A 17,557-nucleotide genomic window follows, 5' to 3' on the forward strand; every position below is an offset into this window, starting at 1 on the left:
TCTTTTTTTAATTTTTTTGTTTGGCAAATACGTAACATCTTCACGCGTGCATCTGATCCTTTCTTTTAAGGAACTTTTCTTATGATAAGATCATATCGTCATATCAATCCATTTAAAGCTCACCAAAATACATTATTTTCCCCTTTTTTTTGGGAGATTTTTTTCATCATTTCAATTTTTAACCCAAAGTGTATTTCTTTTCAACACTTGACATGTGTCTATATGCATAATCATTATTCCATAAATACCAAGTAAAAAGTTAATCATAATTATACATATGAATCCGTGTCAAGTATTAAGAAATATGATAAAGATACACCTTAAGTTAAATGGTGGCAAAACTATTTAATTTTTTTTTCTAATACAAATTATTTGTTTAAATTTATGGTGTGAATACTTAAATGGTTAAATTGGCAGCGTATAATTACCCACTTGGCAGTGATAATATCCCATCCATAATTAAATAGTGAACGGTGCTTAGATAACTCAGCCAGAAATGAGCATGTGGCCCAATTGCGAATGAACACCCAAACAATTAAAAAAAAAAAAAAACTAAAAATCTTGGATTGTGGTCGGGTGGGGCTCTTACCTCTTGGTTTCATTTATTATTATTATTATTATTATTATTATATTTTAAATTATTTGGATATGGTTAAAGAATTCTAAATAACTAGAGATATTTAATCATATACTTATTTTTAGTACTAATAATATAAATAAATTATACACCATTTAACTTCTATAAATAAACTCAAAAAATGACAACTGGCCCCTATTGAATTTAATTTTGATTATTAAATTACTTTTGATGCTCTATTGAGTGTTTTGGATTTTTTTCATGAGATTTTGGAGTTTGGTTTGTTTTAAGAAATCAATGACAGTTTTGTAATTTAAAAAAAGTTAAAGGCTTTTTTGTTATATTGTAAATAAACCTTTGGTGTATATCTAAAGTCCATTTTATATAGGATTTTTTTTATAATTTAGACTCTTATATTAGGTGTAATAGTGAATCTCCTAAATAATTATAGCTTTGATTAATAATGCCAGGAAGTCCAATATCAAAGGTTGTTAGGTTGGTGCTTCATTCCATACATTGTGACAAAAATGATTTTCTCATTTGATTAATTTTTGATTGCTTAGTAGATGATAAATTCAAATCATATACTTTTATTTTGGTTGTTTTTTATAAGCACGCATGTTATATATATATCTAGGGTAGGTGACATCCACCAAATCAAGACAAGAAATTGAAGGGAGGCATCACTAGTGCAGGTGGATCCATACACAGCTAGCCATAATCCAAGCAACCAAAGCAAACAAAACATGTGATCAAAAGAGCCAAGTCGCAGTCTCAGCAGATGCAGAAAGAAGCATGCATACTTGGACTCAATATTCAATATTGCTCGTATTCTTAAATAAAAAAAAATCAATATTGTTCATTTTTCTAAGTGGATATTTAGGTTTGTAGGTTTTTTTTTAAAATTTTTAAAAACAAAAAATAAAATTACAAAGCAAAATTTCTTGGACACGCAGACTCAAAGAAGTCAAAAAAGAAAGCATTTGAAGAAGACAACACCCTAGACGGAGAAAGTTCGTGACCCAAGCGCGCAAACGAATCTGCCGTGAAGTTAGTTTACAGTCTTACAATTAGGTTTGTAATTATGTTCATTATGGTCTTATAATTAAAGGGGACAAAAAACAAAATAGTATTTTATTTTTTGGGTCAAGGACAAATGATAGTGTGTATAGATGAGAATTTGACGTGCTGGAATGACCAAAAGACCAAAAGACCAAAAGACCTCCCTCTCTATTATTGATTTATTTGTTTGTATGGATAGTGACGTAACTCTTTCTATTGGTGTCCACTCTCATGCATGAATGCCGACCAGTTTTTGTGTCTACCACTTGGAATATTATTCAACATTTATCATTTTATTTTACTTATTTTTTGTGTGGCGATTATCTAGCCGATTTTTTTTATGTATTTTGATTTGTTTGGTAGGATTGGTATGGATATCTTATGATGCCGTGCCTAGACAGGCTTGGACCATTAAGTAGTGCCAAGTTCAAGTTAAAGCAAATTGAAATCATGTTAATTAAGTATACGCATGAGACGTGTATGATTTGGACAATTTTGAAGCATTTGATGTATCATAGTCGAATTCGAGTGCAAAATGTGAAAACACATTCTTTTGCCAATTGATTTAATCCGCATCTTCAATTATAGTGAGATTTAACTAATTTAACAAACTGTGTAAGTCTATGATGAATGCGACTTAGCTTGACTTTGGGAGAAGTCTCTATCTTTTCTTTTGGACCACATTTTGGTTCTAAAATTAGAGATTGTGATTGAGTTTGGGTTGCAACTTGCAAATTTGCAAGCGCAGCCATCTTGGAAGGCCGCCACCATTTTAAATGGTCGAGACTGATGACCAACTAATTGCAGGGTTAAATTAGCCTGTGGCAATATTGCGGGATTCACCAAAATTTAGGTGAGCATGAGACTGTTTCTATAAAATATTATTCAGTATACACACACAGCAATTGAAGGCTATAAGTATGCATTTGGTTGTTCCAAAAGAAAAAGAAAAAAGAAAAAGAAAAAGAAAAAGAGAGAGTATGCATTTGGGTGAAGGATTTATGATCTATTTTGAGAGTGCTTCTTATAAGTGATTTTACTAAAATGTTTTTATTAGAAGCGTGTTGAAATTTTTATTAAATATCCAAGCACATCATAGAAAATCACTTGAAAGTGCTTCGTTCCGCTTCTCACTAAAAAGTAATTTCATATTCCATCAACACTCTCATTTTTTCGGCCAAACCCTGTTGTCAAATTCAATTTTGGTTATATAAAAAAAGCTTTTAACCATTTAAAAATTGTAGTGCCAAATAGTTACCTTAGATTTGACTAATTTATATTATAATTTCCCTTTTACCCTAATTATGATGTTGACTGCTGTTTCCAATTGAGATGGACAAGGCAGAGAACTTATGAACTATCCCAAACCCAACTAATAATAATATGTTATTCTTATTGACAAGTATGCAGTCAGATGTATCCTAAGCCAAACATGGTAATCCGAGCATTCTCTTCTCTGCAATGCACATGAATTCCTAAGCTACCTAACCACAATAACTTCCCAACTAAACTTGCAACTGAGGCAGCATCTCCAACACTACAACATGGAATGTCTTGTCTGGTTGCAACATTGTTCATGTTGCTTGCATTAGGTTGCTAATACAGATAAATCTTCAACCTAAAAACCTAATAGCTGCCTGCCAGTCATAAGCATGAGAAATATTCAGGTGCTTGTTTGCAGAAAAGCAGGAAAATGTTTGTAGCTTGAAATATTTACCGAAACGGTAACCTTAGTTCAAGCTACAAACAGAACTGAAAGAAAATGCAAAAACTTTTAGAACCCCAGCACAATAGAAATAAGAGTTTACCTTACCTTCCTCCAATATCCTTATTCATCCAAATGAGATTCAGATACAATAAAATTAAGAATTACAAAATACAATAACAATGAAAATGTCACTACACATACACTCTTGCCCTCTTCACGACGCGTACAAGACATTTGAACTCAAAGCATCTTTATCTTCATTTCCTCTTTTTTCTTTTTCTCTTTTTTTTGGGGTTTGGAGGGAGAGCCTCAAGTATACTTATAAAATTTAGCTAGAAAAAGAATGTGGCGCTTACAAAATTGACCGTCTTTCAACGTCTTAGAGTACCAAGTATTATGTTAACAAGGGAGAGAGCGGCTCACCATGTATAGTTTCTTCATGTGGTTCAAAATAATACACTGGGGGTGTGCAAAGACAGAATACTGTCTGATTCCCTCTCTGGTGCTGCATGCGGCCACCTATGGTTTCTTGATCTCGACTCTTTTGGGCTTATTCTGGTATTCATAGAAGCTGAATGAGGCGAGCATATTTGAGATATGGGCCTCAGCCGACATAGCCTCCCATTTGAGGAGGTTTTGGCTTGGAAGTTAAAGTGTCGTTGTCTTGTGGCTTTCAAGTTTACTTTTGGGCCAACCACTGGAGGGAAAATGACTGAATCAACTGCTTTCAAGAGGGAACTAGAGGCTTCACTGCATGAGGAAATAGCTGCCTTTGGCATTGGTCTACTATCTTTCCATGACAAAAACAATTGCTGTAGCCTGGATGGAACCTGCAAAGCCAAAAAGTAGACATAAGAACTAGTTCTGAATCGACATGCATCACTCAAAACTAAGTTCTCTTACTCTGACTTACCGGCATTTGGATCTATAACAAAATATCGAAAACATACGTTGATACTGAATTAAAATCTTTACAAATTTGAGAGGCATAATGTTATATGTGTCTAACACCAGCATGTGGTTTCAAATACACATCATGAAAAATGCAGTTGATACCAAATAAAGCAATTGCACCACTGGGTGTGCCAGTAACTTTCAACTTATTCAGACAAACAAGAAGGGTATGTGAAGGAAAAAAAAAATGAAAATGTTGATGATCAAACCCATTAAACTTTTGGTTTAGGTTCTTTTTTTTCGGAATCTTAAGAATTGGGAGATGGGAAATTTTAAATTTGAAATACCATAAGAGTGTACCCACTGCACATCATTAGATGGCCGTACCCTTAGCTATGGTAGTCAGATGAATTAAACTTTCTAAACACAAATTTTATTAGGAGACCAATCAACTCATTGCACAACTTTACATATCCATTGTCTATTCCATATGAATTCTCTTATTATGGTTAGGCGTTATGATTAATTTCATAGGAGCAGTTTTACACATGGAAGGATGATAAAGTGAATATTTCCTACAGACAATCATGTAAGTAATCAAGTTCTACAGCCTTAAATGCAAATATTAACAGTCCTCACCATTAACAAGATACAAAATCAAATAGAGTAGTGAACGAACCAGTTAAAAAACGAATTGTTATCAATCAATATAATAAAAACTCACTCGATCTTTATCATGTAATATATAAATGGCTATATTGTACTGTACATGTACATGTACCTGAACAATTAATATATAAGCTTATGATTTCTACTCTAAAAATTATAAAGTAATTATCATTTAAGTTGCTTGGTGATGCAAGGAAAGGAAAGTATGATTTTATTTAAAACTATGACATTATTTGGATGTGATAGTATAAATTTCCCTACTGATGGAGTTAATGACATTGATTGGCTAGGGCTTACATTTTCTGTTAATCCAAGGCATTGGATGCATATATCATAGCATCACAAGCTATTATCTTCAATGACGCTGACTTATCACACTGATTTGATGATATAAAAACCCATAAAAAGAAAATTGTTGAAATAAAAAATTCAGAACTCACTCCAGAGACGAAGCTACTTGAAGCAAATGCCAATGAAGATGTAGAAAATGGAGATTTCCCAGGTTTGTTTTCCTTCTGACCATTTTTAGTAGCATCCTGATCTGCCGTTACAGACCCAAAACTTGATGGTGCAACATCATCCTCATCTTCTTCTTCCTCCTCCTCTTCATCCTCTTCAACTAAGGGTTTCTCATCTTGGTTAGCCAATGCAGAAGTATCTTCTTCCTTCTGCAAACCCATTTCCACCTTCTCCTCCTCTTTCTCTCTCCTCTTCAATTCCTCATCCATATCCTCAATGACCTCTTCCAGTCGCAGCTCAGCCTCTATAAGTTCAAGTTCTTTTTCAATCAGCTTCATCTTCATCTCACTAGCTTTCCTCTTCTCTTCAGTCCATTTCTCTACTTTATCCAAAACAGGCTTGCATGCATTTTCCACGCCTGATACAAGACGCATCCAAAAGTTTTGTTTCTTCACACCAATATTTTTTCCATAGAACTCATCAAAACCAAGTGGTAGGAACTGCGCCTTCTTTGGGTCGACATCTTCCCCTTCTTTCAGAGGCGGCTGCCAAAATAAGCGAACCCCATACTTTTCATCATAGATATAGTTGATTAACCGTCCAGTTCGTGTGTGTAGGATTAGGGGATCTTCAGTATATACAAGCTTTGATGGGTCGGCAGGATCAGGCTCTGGTTCCTTGTTGACTAGAACAAATTCAGGAGTCTCATCTGATCAAATGTAACATAATTTAGTATCAGAAGTAACTCTGTCCCTTTTTGTGGAAGAACAAACCATGCATCGATTTGCTGATTATTTGGACAAAAGCATAAGATAACCTAAGAGAAGTAGGAGAAAACTAAACTGAATTATGTCAAGAAGCCACCAGCCAATGTGGCCAGGTGATACCTCTCAAACTTTAAAAGGAGAATACAAAGGATTCGTGAAACTGGAGATTTTTGCGTGTTGGGGAGAGCTATCCCACAATGTGCAGCTCACTTCAGAATTCTTCTTTTGGTAAAACAGGGAAAAAAAAAAAAAAAAAGGAAAAAGAAATTGATGTGTGCTTGGATTTGGATGTGCAGAGCAAATTCTTGAAATGAATGCAAGGAGGAGGATGATGGGTATGGATGATTTAATTATTACCCTTTGACCACCAGTATTCAAGCTCAGCAGGCATAGGTATCCTCAATGGAGCTTTATAGAAGGAGTTCAACCACATTTCCCTTTCTTCATCGACCTCATGCACATAAGTTTTCCAATAATCAGGGACCTGCCAAAGAAGTATAAGTACTCAATTTCTTAAACCTGATATTACCTTAATCCTGATGTAAAACAATTTCTCCAGTCATAAATAATTGATTATAACTTACTTCATAAAACTGGTTTATGAAGCCTGGTGCCATCCAAACATCTTCGTCTTCATAGAAATAAGGATGTTGAGGATCACTATACGGGCCCCTCTCTTCCCTGACCACTTTAAAGGACAAAATTCCATTGTCATGAACAAAGGAGAGATCATAGAGTACACAAAAAAGCTGAATGGATCTTATGATAAACCAGATCTGTGTGATGTGAAAATTCATAATAGTAATTCAAAGTTCCTGGGTAAATAAATATCCAAATAAACTAAATCTTCATATGATGCGAGCCAGATATTCCACAAAAAAGATGGAGTAAGCCCCAAAAGAAGTGCTGTAATCAAACAGAGCAAAACATATGCACACCTATATAGGGATGTTGAGGAGCTACTGGTATCTCTTGACTAAAACTAATTTCACGTACATTCTATTGTGTGCTGAACCTCTATAAGACAACTTGTACATGCACATGATTCCAAGAATACATATCCTAACCAATACGCAGATGACTTTCCTGACCTACTATTGTAAACATTATAGTGCATCATTCTGCTTTAACCTCGGGTTAGGAACTTCCAATTTTTAAAGTTGAGTTAAAATTTCAGTGTCTAGAAGATACATTAATTTGCAACCTAACATCTCCTTAGGAAGGCAGTTATTACTGGCATTAAAGAAACATACTTCCATCAGGCTTGTTCACAAACATCCGAGCCTTAGCAGCAGCCACTTCTGCAATACCAGCATGCAGCTGAAAAGGCACCAAAAACATTAGATATCTTGGTACAGATGCGCTACATGACCTTTTTATTTTTCATTCAAGTATAATAAATGAAAGAATGAACTTAAATTGTTACCGTTGAGACATCCTCATCACAACCAGTAGAATCCTCCAATAGCTCCCCAAAATAGAACCTACCCTGCATGCAAAGAGAAGATAAAGTACTTAATAACAATAAAACAGTATCAAGTTAGATGCAAACAAGGGAAGATCTTTCACATGATTTGGTGCCCGATCTTATTGGGATCCCCTATAGGCTGTTTTAATCACTTTGTAATGTGATGCTACAAATTTAGTTTTAACCCAGCATCACCAAAGGGTATACTGGCAATTCCTAGGTTTGTTGGAAATGGGCTGTCGTTGTAACCCAGGGATCTCAATTTGGGTCAATAGATGTTATTAGGTCCTTATGTAAGTCCTTCAGCAGCTTACAACTGGTCTATTACTTCTTTCTACATCGGGGGAAGGAAGTGATAGTATTAACATTAGGAGTAGCAAAAATTAAGAATGAAAATTCAATGTCAATTAATATCGGTTGTTTGAGTTTACAGGAATATTGACGAGCATATCAAGTCTGTAAAGGTAAACGGAAACTATAGATATTTGCTTAAAAGTAAAAGAAATGAAGATGTAACTTGGAGAAATTTAAACCTAATCAATGATGCATGAATTACAATATACACTAGTAAACTTCATAAAGTAGTGCAAAAAATTGAGTGCGACTGGTGACAACATTGACACCAACTCTATTAACTCTATTAAAATAGTGTTGATGCCACTGTATCCCATTACTATACATTTACTGTGGACTGCCTACTGTTTTTTACTTTTCAATTTTAAGGAAACCATTTACATCTTGCAAACAATTATTCGCACAGACTTGAATGTCTAGAGAAATTATTTAAAGAGTGTGATGTAAATATAGTTGAGATCTGTTGTCCCCAAATATGTATGTCCCTATGTCTCCTAGTTGTTTTGGCCACACATGTCCTTAACAGCTCTTGTATTTTTAGAATTTATACTGTGTCTTCTACCCATTTTAGAAAATGAAAACCCTTCCTACAATCTCTTACTACCCCATACTATGGTCATCATATCTACATAGTAATATTTCTCTATTCTTTTGACCTCTTCAATATATCAACATTCACTACCACATATTCAGTGAATTAATAAAAATAAATGGCTTATAGCTCATGGAAATACATAGATGGGGCGCTCGTTGACTTCATATACACCACATCCGTGCATTCTGGCATGCTTCCACTGTCCAGCATAACGATATCGACCTTTCTCCCTGACATAAAAAGACAATCATCAATAAAACCGCAAAACCGGTATAAAAAGAGTACATTTATGACTTGTGGTATAAAAGCTTGCAAAAGGTTTCATTGAATTGTAAACTAAAATTATGAATTTCACCTCTTCTGTTTAGTAAGCAAAGATGCTAAAAACTTACTATTCTATGCTGGCATCTTTAAATTACAAACCAACAAATGCGGACCCTAATACTAAATAAGACAAAGATTTTTAAAAAAAAAAATGTTTATTCTGAAGTCATGGCAAGCACCCTATCCACACTTCCAGACTAAAGGGTGACAGGGACTATTTCAGCATCCACCTAGTTGCTCGCATGTGCAACCACCTTGTTCTGGCATTCTTGGTATTATAAGAATAAGATCCTAGGGGGATCATAAGGAGTGGGAGTGACATCCTAACTCAGGAAGGAACTACTTAAGGAGCATGAGCCCATTGACCAACTACCTTACTTGATTTTACTTGATAACGCATACAAATATCAAGATAACATATTAGAAAACAAATCAATCTTCCAATCTTAGGCATATTAATTAAAATTAATCTGATTATAAACAACAGAAACTAAATAAATAAAAAGACATACGGTTTCCTCCCAAATTGTGTGATCCAGTCATCTCTTTCATAAAAGGGTACTTCATATTGCCCCCCTGCTTGACGAATGCTGTCTTCGATATCCATCTCCAGCCATTCCTTGTCTTCTGGGGTCATATAATCTCTCGATATTATGTGCCCCTCAGCACGCATTTCTGCTTCAAGCCTTGAAAGAGGGTAACAAGTAACTCAATTAATTTACATTACACGGAAGAAAAAACCTTGAGGCACTGCTACGATATGGCACCATAGATAGGTAGGACATAAACTTACTTGGAACCCGGAATAGGCTCTATATCAGGAATATCGACTTCAACAACCCCATGACCCTCCATGTTATTTTGAAGCCATTCACCTTCATACCTATGAAAATAAAATAAAATTTCTTTTCGCATAAACCAGAGTGACAAAGTTGCAAGCTAACCAAACTACTAAGTTTAGAGTTTACACAAAGGAAAAAACCCTCCACAGTTTTAGCGGGAGGGAAGTTATAATAGAACCATGCTTAAGGAATCACACAACACCCAAGCTCTAACAGCATACCAGTCATATCTGGATATTCCATACAGTTAAAACAGACTACATGACAATTATTGACTTTTTTTTTTTTTTTAAAGTCATAATTTTTGGCAAAAATCATATTCCCAGTTTCTTTCTTCAAAATGAAATACTTTCTTTGTAAGATATTGAACTGAAAATTACTCCAACCCCACATAAAGGCACCAAGGACAGAGTTCATGAAGTCTTTGAAACAAGCTTTCTATGAGTTCTTGAAATTTAGGATACTTCTGCGGGGTTGGTTAAATTTGAACCTAGGAGCAACCCCAAGTGACCCACCACACCCTTGACCACCAATGCCAATAAGGCCAGGATTATTAGGCTACTAATTACTAAATTCATCAAATTGGGTTGTTTTCTGATTTGCATCATTCTTTTCTGACCATTATAAGAAAATGGTGACATCTACATTTCATTAAAAATAGACAAACCTGACCAGTCCCTGTTCAGCAACATAAACTCCTTTTCCATGAGCCAAGTCATCCCACACAGTGCCCTCATACCTTAAACAAAGACAATCATAAATTAAGGTGATAAGAAATATGATACCTTAAAGAAAAGAAAAGCAACAACTTTTAACATTAAAAAGTGTAGACATTTGTAGAAATTCAGAGAATGAGCATTGACCATTTCTCTCATGTATGAACTAGGTCACAAAAACAATGGGAACAAATGCCAAACACAAAATCTAACATAAACTCTATAGCCCTTTTGTAGCCTGCTTAAATGATACTTATCATAACATAAATAAATTCCAATGTAGTAAAGAAAGAAACAAAGACATACGAGCTTCCATCAGGGAAAACATAGCTAACCCATTTGAGAAACTCCTCAATCCTATCCAACTCTTCAATCACAGCTTTGGGATTGGAAATGTCATGATGGTCATCCGGTATAGCTGGGTAAGGCCTCCGGTAGGGGACGTAAAACGGAGCAATGGGCGGGTCTTTGCCGGCCTTAATCTCCTCCCTGACAATGTCCCACTCCTCCTCATCAGCCCAAACCGGGTCCCAGCCGGGTTTGGTCATCTCCAATGGAGCATCCCCCCATAGCTCCTTCAAGTCCTCCTCTCTCCAATCCTCCGGGTCCTCCGGAAAATCAAAGAGGTCCTCGTAAAAAACGTAGCTTCTGTCCTCCTCCTCTTGCCTTCGCCTCACCCTCTTGCCCTGGAGGACCTGCGAGAACAGCTTCATGTTCACGTCGGGTGTGTTATCGGACTCGGGTAGTTCTTCGCCGGGTCGGATATAGTTGAGTGTGTCGTCCACTTCACCACCACCGCCACCTCCTTCTCCTTCGTACTCGGATGACTCGTCCGAGTCGTACTCGGACTCTGAGTCTGAGGAGAGATTTTCTTTTTCCTCATCTGGGTCGGGGTTTGGGTCGCTTTCTTGGTCTTTGAGTGGAGACTCGGTGGGTTTTGGTGAGTCTTGGTTTGGCATTGTTCTGGGTTTTAGAGGAAGACGAATAGGAAGAAGAAGATAAGGTAGCTAAGCAAAATGGTAGAGCAGGCCAAGCAGCAGCAGAGAGGGACAAACAGAGGGTTTTTGGTGTTCTTTACAATAAAATTCAAAAAACGAAAAAGGCAAAAAGAAAAAAAAACATTGATTTTTAAGTGGCCCAGTTTCTTTCAGGCTTTAAATCTTAGCCCATATATCTAAAACTTGTCTTCGGGTTAGGACAGGGTTTTCTAATGCCCATTGGATATAAGCCAAAAGGCTCAAAAATTGCCTCCTTTCCTTTATATTGTTCTATCTTTTCCCATGACTTATGCATTTACTTATGTTTTCTCTGCCGATGTTTTGTTTATAAAAGTAAAAGATATATTTCGAAATAAAAATTAGCGTTTTTGATACAAACAATATTTTATTTTAATTTAATCTAAATTATAGAGAGGGAGATTCGAATTCAGATGCAGAGTGGGAAATACATCTGTGCTAACTAACTTGATTACTCCTAGAGATGGCAATGTGTCAAATTGGGGGTGGGTATGTCATTCACATCCTCATTCCGTTAAGCATTCTTCCCTCATCCCCATCTTCATACTCGCAATATTCAATTTGGGAATTCCCCATTCTCGCCTTCGTTGGGGAACGGGTTCCTGACCTAACCCATTACAAATAAAAAACTACTTTGTTGAATGAGAAAAAAACACTATGAGCACAACATATGTATCAATTCAATTTTATTAACTAAAAATCTAGCCTATTAAAAAAAATATGTCAAAACAACATTTCCAAGATATGATCATCATTATATAGGTTAGCAAGCACCATCTTACACATTTTAATAATATATTTATGTGAACAATAAATTATATATATTGTAAACAGGGAGGGTTCGGGTTGAATATTAGAATATCATCCCCACTCTTCCTCGAACTCCATACCCGAAAAATTCCCCAAACCCATCCCTATCCCCTTTTTTTTCCTTCATACTCGACCCATTTCTTCACGGGGAAAATTTTCATCCCTAATTACACCCATATATATATATATATATATATATATATATATATATATACAAAAAAAGGGGGCAGTAGTCACAATTTCAAAGTTACTAATTTAGCTAACAAAAAAGAAAAAGAAAAAGTAACTAATTTAGTTTTCGTGACATTTGGATAGGTGGTCAACGATTTTGCATACTTCTCACTCTTCTCAGTCCACAGTCGTGCTCTCTTTATTCTTCTTGTGGGGCTAATTCGTTGGCGTCACTTGGGGCTTGCAATATGGGCTTTATGTCCTAACTTCGGACTAGCGTCTAGTCCCTTCTCAGAGTCGGTTGTTGGTGTTCTTGTTTTCTTTTAGCTACTGGTTTGTGTGGTGGTGTCGCCCTCTGCGCAAGCCAGTTGCAAGGGTTTTGGTTCCGATATGGTTTTGATCGGGTTCTGGTCTTTTCCTTTCCTCCATCGTTGATTCAGGTAGTGGTACCCTTGGACTGTATGGCCTTTGTGCGTTCTAGGATCTTCGGTGTTGGGCATGATTTTAAGCGGCTAGGGTTAATGGTTGTGCTCTTTGTTCCTCTCTTGACTGGTTCTGTCATGCTGGGGCTTTGGGATCCGGGTGGTGATCGAGATTTTACTATTGTTGAGCAATTTATCTATATAGACAAGTTTGCTATTAAGGTGATGGAGGCTAACCTCGAGGGGTCTCCCAATTTTCCCTGATGTATTCGCCAGAATGTTTGTGGGCTTGGCATCCGATAATTGTTCCCATTCTGATGTTCTTATGTTTGAAGTTCTTCAAGCTAATAAGCCAATCTTGTTAGGGTCTTGTCATGAGGTTTGTCCCATAAGGTTGTCGTAGAAAGGTTTTAATGAGGCCACTGTACCATGTCGCTCTTTGTATGTCTTTGGTTCTATGAATGAATTCTTTTTCTATTAAAAAAAAAAAAAAAAAGGCTACGGGTTATGTTGCATGTACACAGGTATGGGGACAAGGAAACGCGACACGACAACACGAAAAATCTTTAAAAACTAGAACAATGGCTAGGACACTGCAATTAAAATAATAATAAATCCTAATAAAATTAATATATATATATAAATATATACATATAAAATAATTCATACTCAATACTTCAATGTCACATAATTCCATAAAACAAAACAAAGTACTTATGTTTATCATCCATACATAATAATTAATACAACACAATATAAAATATAAATGATCTAAACGCTCAATCTTCTTCAAGCATCTATGTCTTCATTGTTATTGCTATTAGAAAACAACACACCTAGAAAGGGAGAGAAGAAGAAAAGGGAAGGGAACTCGAGGCTGATGTTGCACAAACGAGATATGCGGCTGAATAGGTGAACTTTTGGTTTAGAAAAGTTATTTTTTACACTTTTAACTCTACTTTTTAAAAATATTTCAAATGTGTTCACCACAGTTTCAAATATTACGTTTTGACCCCAATTTTTATTTTCAAAATTTCAAATTGGTCCATGTCATGTCCAATCCGTGTCTTGACCTTGTCCAATCCGTTGATCGTGTCCAAAGAGTGTCAAAGGTGTGTCCGAGCAATGTCAACACTCCGACAATCTTATAATTTGGAGTGTCCGTGCAACATAGGCTACAGGTACCAAGTCGGTGGAGAATAAGGTTTTCTTGCAACGTCCAACTCCAATATGTAAAATTGATCTCGACGTTGATAACGCATTCTTGGAAAAGAAAACAAATTGAATAAATAAGATACCACCACGAAGGAGAAGGAGAAAGCTGTTGTTGCCATAGAGGAGAAGGTGAAAGCTGTTGCTCATGCCATGGAGAAGAAGGAGACCATGTCCAATCGGTGGCTTGACTGTGTCCCAACCATGTCTTAACCGTGTCCAATTCGTTGATCGTGTCCAAAGCTTGTCAGAGGCATGTCCGAGCCATGTCGACGTGTCGATGTGTTCGACACTCCGATACTCTAGCAATTTGGAGTGTCCTTGCAACATAGGTTACAAGCACCTCTTTTTTTTTCCTTTCTCAAAATTCCAACAACTAAATAAAACCTAGCAAATCATATTATAGGGTCGTTGATTATATGTTTGGTTCTTATATTTTGAGAATTATGTTTAGGGTTATGGACTTGTTAAGTTGATTTCAGAGAATTTCTGGCTAGCACACAACCAACAACTAGCCCAAGTTAGGGGAGAATAAGATTTTCTTGCAGCGTCCAACTTCAAGGCGTAAAATTGATCTCGGCTTCGATAACGCATTCTCTAAAACGTAAACAAATTTGAATAAACAAGATGTTGCCATGGAGGAGAAGGAGAAAGGTGTTGTTGCCATGGAGGAGAAGGTGAAAGTTGTTGCTAATGCCATGGAGAAGAAAGAGACCGTATTCAATCTATGTCTTGACCGTGTCCCAGCCATGTCTTGACCGTGTCCAATCTGTTGACTGTGTCCAAAGTGTGTTTGAGCCATGTCGACGTGTCGGCATGTTTGACACTCCGACACTCTAGCAATTTGGAGTGTCTATGCAACATAGGCTACGAGCACCTCATTTTCTCTTCTTAAAATTCCAATAAAGAAATAAAACCTAACAAATCATGTTATGGGGTTGTTGGTTAGATGTTTAGTTCCTATATTTTGAGAATTAGGTTTGGGGTTATCGATTTGTTAAGTTGATATTAGAGAATTTCTAGCAAGCATACAACCAACAACCAGTCTAAGTTGGAGGAGAATAAGGTTTTCTTGCAGCGTCTAACTCCTACATGTAAAATTGACCTCGGCGTTGATAAGGCAATCTCTAAAAAGCAAGAAAATTTGAATAAATAGGACGCTGCCATGAAGGAGAAGGAGAAGTTGTTATTGCCATGGATGAGAAAGTGAAAGTTGTTGCTAATGCAATGGAGAAGAAAGAGACCATGTCCAATCCTTGTCTTGACTGTGTCCTAGCCATGTTTTAACCGTGTCCAATCTGTTGACCGTGTTCAAAGCTTGTCGAAGATGTGTCCAAAGCATGTTGGAGGAGTGTCTGAGCCGTTTTAATGTGTCGGCATGTTTGACACTTAGACACTAGCAATTTGGAGTGTCCGTGCAACATAGGCTACGGGCACCTAATTTCTTTTTCTCAAAATTTCAACAACCAAATAAAACATAGTAAATCATGTTATGAGGTTGTTGATTAGATGTTTGGTTCTTGTATTTTAAGAATTAGATTTAGGGTTATGGACTTGTTACATTGATTTCAGAGAATTTCTGGCAAACACACAACCAACAACCAGCCCAAGTCGGGAGAGAATAAGGTTTTCTTACAGTGTCTAACTCCAATGTGTAAAATTGATCTCGACGTTGATAACACATTCTCTTAAAAGCAAGCAAATTTGAATAAACAAGATGCTGCCATGAAAGAGAAGGAGAAAGCTGCTGCTGCCAAGGAGAAGAATGTGAAAAATGTTACTAATGCCATGGAGAAGGAGACTGTGTCCAATTCGTGTCTTGATTGTGTCCAGCTGTGTCTTGACCATATCCAATCCGTTTACCGTGTCCAAAGCGTGTCGGAGGCGTGTATAAAGCTTGTCAAAGGCATGTCCGAGCAATGTCGACGTGTCAGAATGTTCGACACTCCAACACTCTAGCAATTTAGAATGTCCGTGCAACATAGGCTACGAGCACCTCATTTCCTCTTCCCAAAATTTCAACAACTAAATAAAACATCGCAAGTCATGGTATAGGGTTATTGATTAGATGTTTGGTTCTTGTATTTTGATAATTAGATTTAAGGTTATGGACTTGTTAAGTTGATTTCAGAGAATTTCTGACAAGCACACAACCAACAACTAGCCCAAGTTATGGGAGAATAAGGTTTTCTTAATTGATCTCGGCTTTGGTATCACATTCTCTAACAAGCAAGCAAATTTGAATAAACAAGATGCTACCATGGAGGAGAAATAGAAAGTTGCTGCTACCATGAAGGAGATGGTGAAAGACATGGCTAATGCCATGGAGAAGAAAGAGATCGTATCCAATCTGTGTCTTGACCGTGTCTGAGTCATGTCGGCGTGTTGGCGTGTTTGACACTCCGACACTTCAGCAATTTGGAGTGTCCGTGAAACATAGGCTACGAGCACCTCATTTTCTCTTCCTAAAATTCAAACAACCAAATAAAACCAAGCAAATCATGTCATGGGGTTGTTAATTAGATGTTTGGTTCTTGTATTTTGAGAATTAGGTTTAGGGTTATTGACTTTTTAAGTTGATTTTAGAGAATTTATGGCAAGCACACAACCAATAACCATCCTAAGTCGGGGGAGAATAAGATTTTCTTGCAGGGTCCAACTCCAAGGCGTAAAATTGATCTCGGCGTTGATAACGCATTCTCTGAAAAGCAAACAAATTTGAATAAAAAAGATGCTGCCATGAAGGAGAAGGAGAAGGATGATGCTCCATGGAGGAGAATGTGAAAGCAATTGATGATGCGATGGAGAAAGCTGTTGTTGCTGACATGGAGAATGATAAGGAGAAAGTTGTTGCTCCTAACATGGAGAAGGAGAAGGCATATGAGAAAGTTGTTGTTGTTGCCATGGAGAAAAAGTAGAAAGTTATTGTTGCTGACATGGAGACTAAGTATGAGAAAGTTGATGCTTCTGACATGGAGACAGAGAAGGCTAGTGGTACAGATGATGATGAGCCAACAAAGCATAAAGCATTGGTGCCCCTATACAGCTTAGCTGCTTTTTTGTTGTTTGATTAATGAAAATACATGTCCTCTGTCTTCTGTTTCTGCAAGACTTGTCCCCCTGCTTTGAAGTAATTTCAGATTTGTGGTACTGAAATGCATACAAGACTTTGGTAAATGCAAAGACCATAGGGTCTTATGGTAAATCCATATCTACTTGTAAGAATCTGGTTTGAGCTCTAGCTTTCTCTCCAAATTGATAGAAGGATTGGAAAACGTGAAGACGTCGATGGCTTTGACGAGCCAATTTTATGCAATGGAAGAATTTCTTGAGTGAAGCTCAGGCAATGAGTTTGGGATTACGCTCAGTGTGGAGGCCTCTTGGACATCTTGCTAGAACGATGTAAGAGGTCTGTTTTCAGTTTGCAGAACAGTTTGCCCTCACAGAGGACGGACAACAAGAAATTTTCATCGACCCAAATGAGGTTCTGG

The 17,557-nt window shown here is 36.8% G+C and overlaps 1 protein-coding gene across 1 annotated transcript; it reads right to left on the minus strand.

The window, feature by feature from the left end:
• Positions 1-3,429: 3,429 nt before the first annotated feature.
• LOC117631962 (protein TIC 100) lies at positions 3,430-11,497 on the minus strand. Its single transcript, XM_034365315.1, has 11 exons — positions 10,742-11,497; positions 10,387-10,458; positions 9,671-9,760; positions 9,390-9,563; positions 8,693-8,783; positions 7,563-7,625; positions 7,390-7,456; positions 6,721-6,824; positions 6,494-6,620; positions 5,351-6,078; positions 3,430-4,177 (listed from the first exon to the last, which is right to left on the minus strand). Exons 1-11 carry the CDS (start codon positions 11,392-11,394, stop codon positions 3,794-3,796), a joined length of 2,553 nt encoding a protein of 850 aa, XP_034221206.1. The 5' UTR covers positions 11,395-11,497; the 3' UTR covers positions 3,430-3,793.
• Between the last annotated feature and the right edge of the window lie 6,060 nt (positions 11,498-17,557).

The sequence above is a fragment of the Prunus dulcis genome, chromosome 6 (assembly GCF_902201215.1).
Source record: "Prunus dulcis chromosome 6, ALMONDv2, whole genome shotgun sequence".
Classification (NCBI taxonomy): Eukaryota; Viridiplantae; Streptophyta; class Magnoliopsida; order Rosales; family Rosaceae; genus Prunus; species Prunus dulcis.

What these genes read in the sequence shown, in the direction of transcription:
- LOC117631962 (XM_034365315.1), bottom strand. Translation starts at nt 11,394, where the DNA reads ATGCCAAACCAAGACTCACCAAAACCCACCGAGTCTCCACTCAAAGAC. An exon ending in GAGCCTATTCCGGGTTCCAA is followed by an intron (nt 9,564 to 9,670) that starts GTAAGTTTATGT and finishes CCCTCTTTCAAG; the next exon opens with GCTTGAAGCAGAAATGCGTG. An exon ending in CAAGTAGCTTCGTCTCTGGA is followed by an intron (nt 4,178 to 5,350) that starts GTGAGTTCTGAA and finishes TTGGCTTTGCAG; the next exon opens with GTTCCATCCAGGCTACAGCA.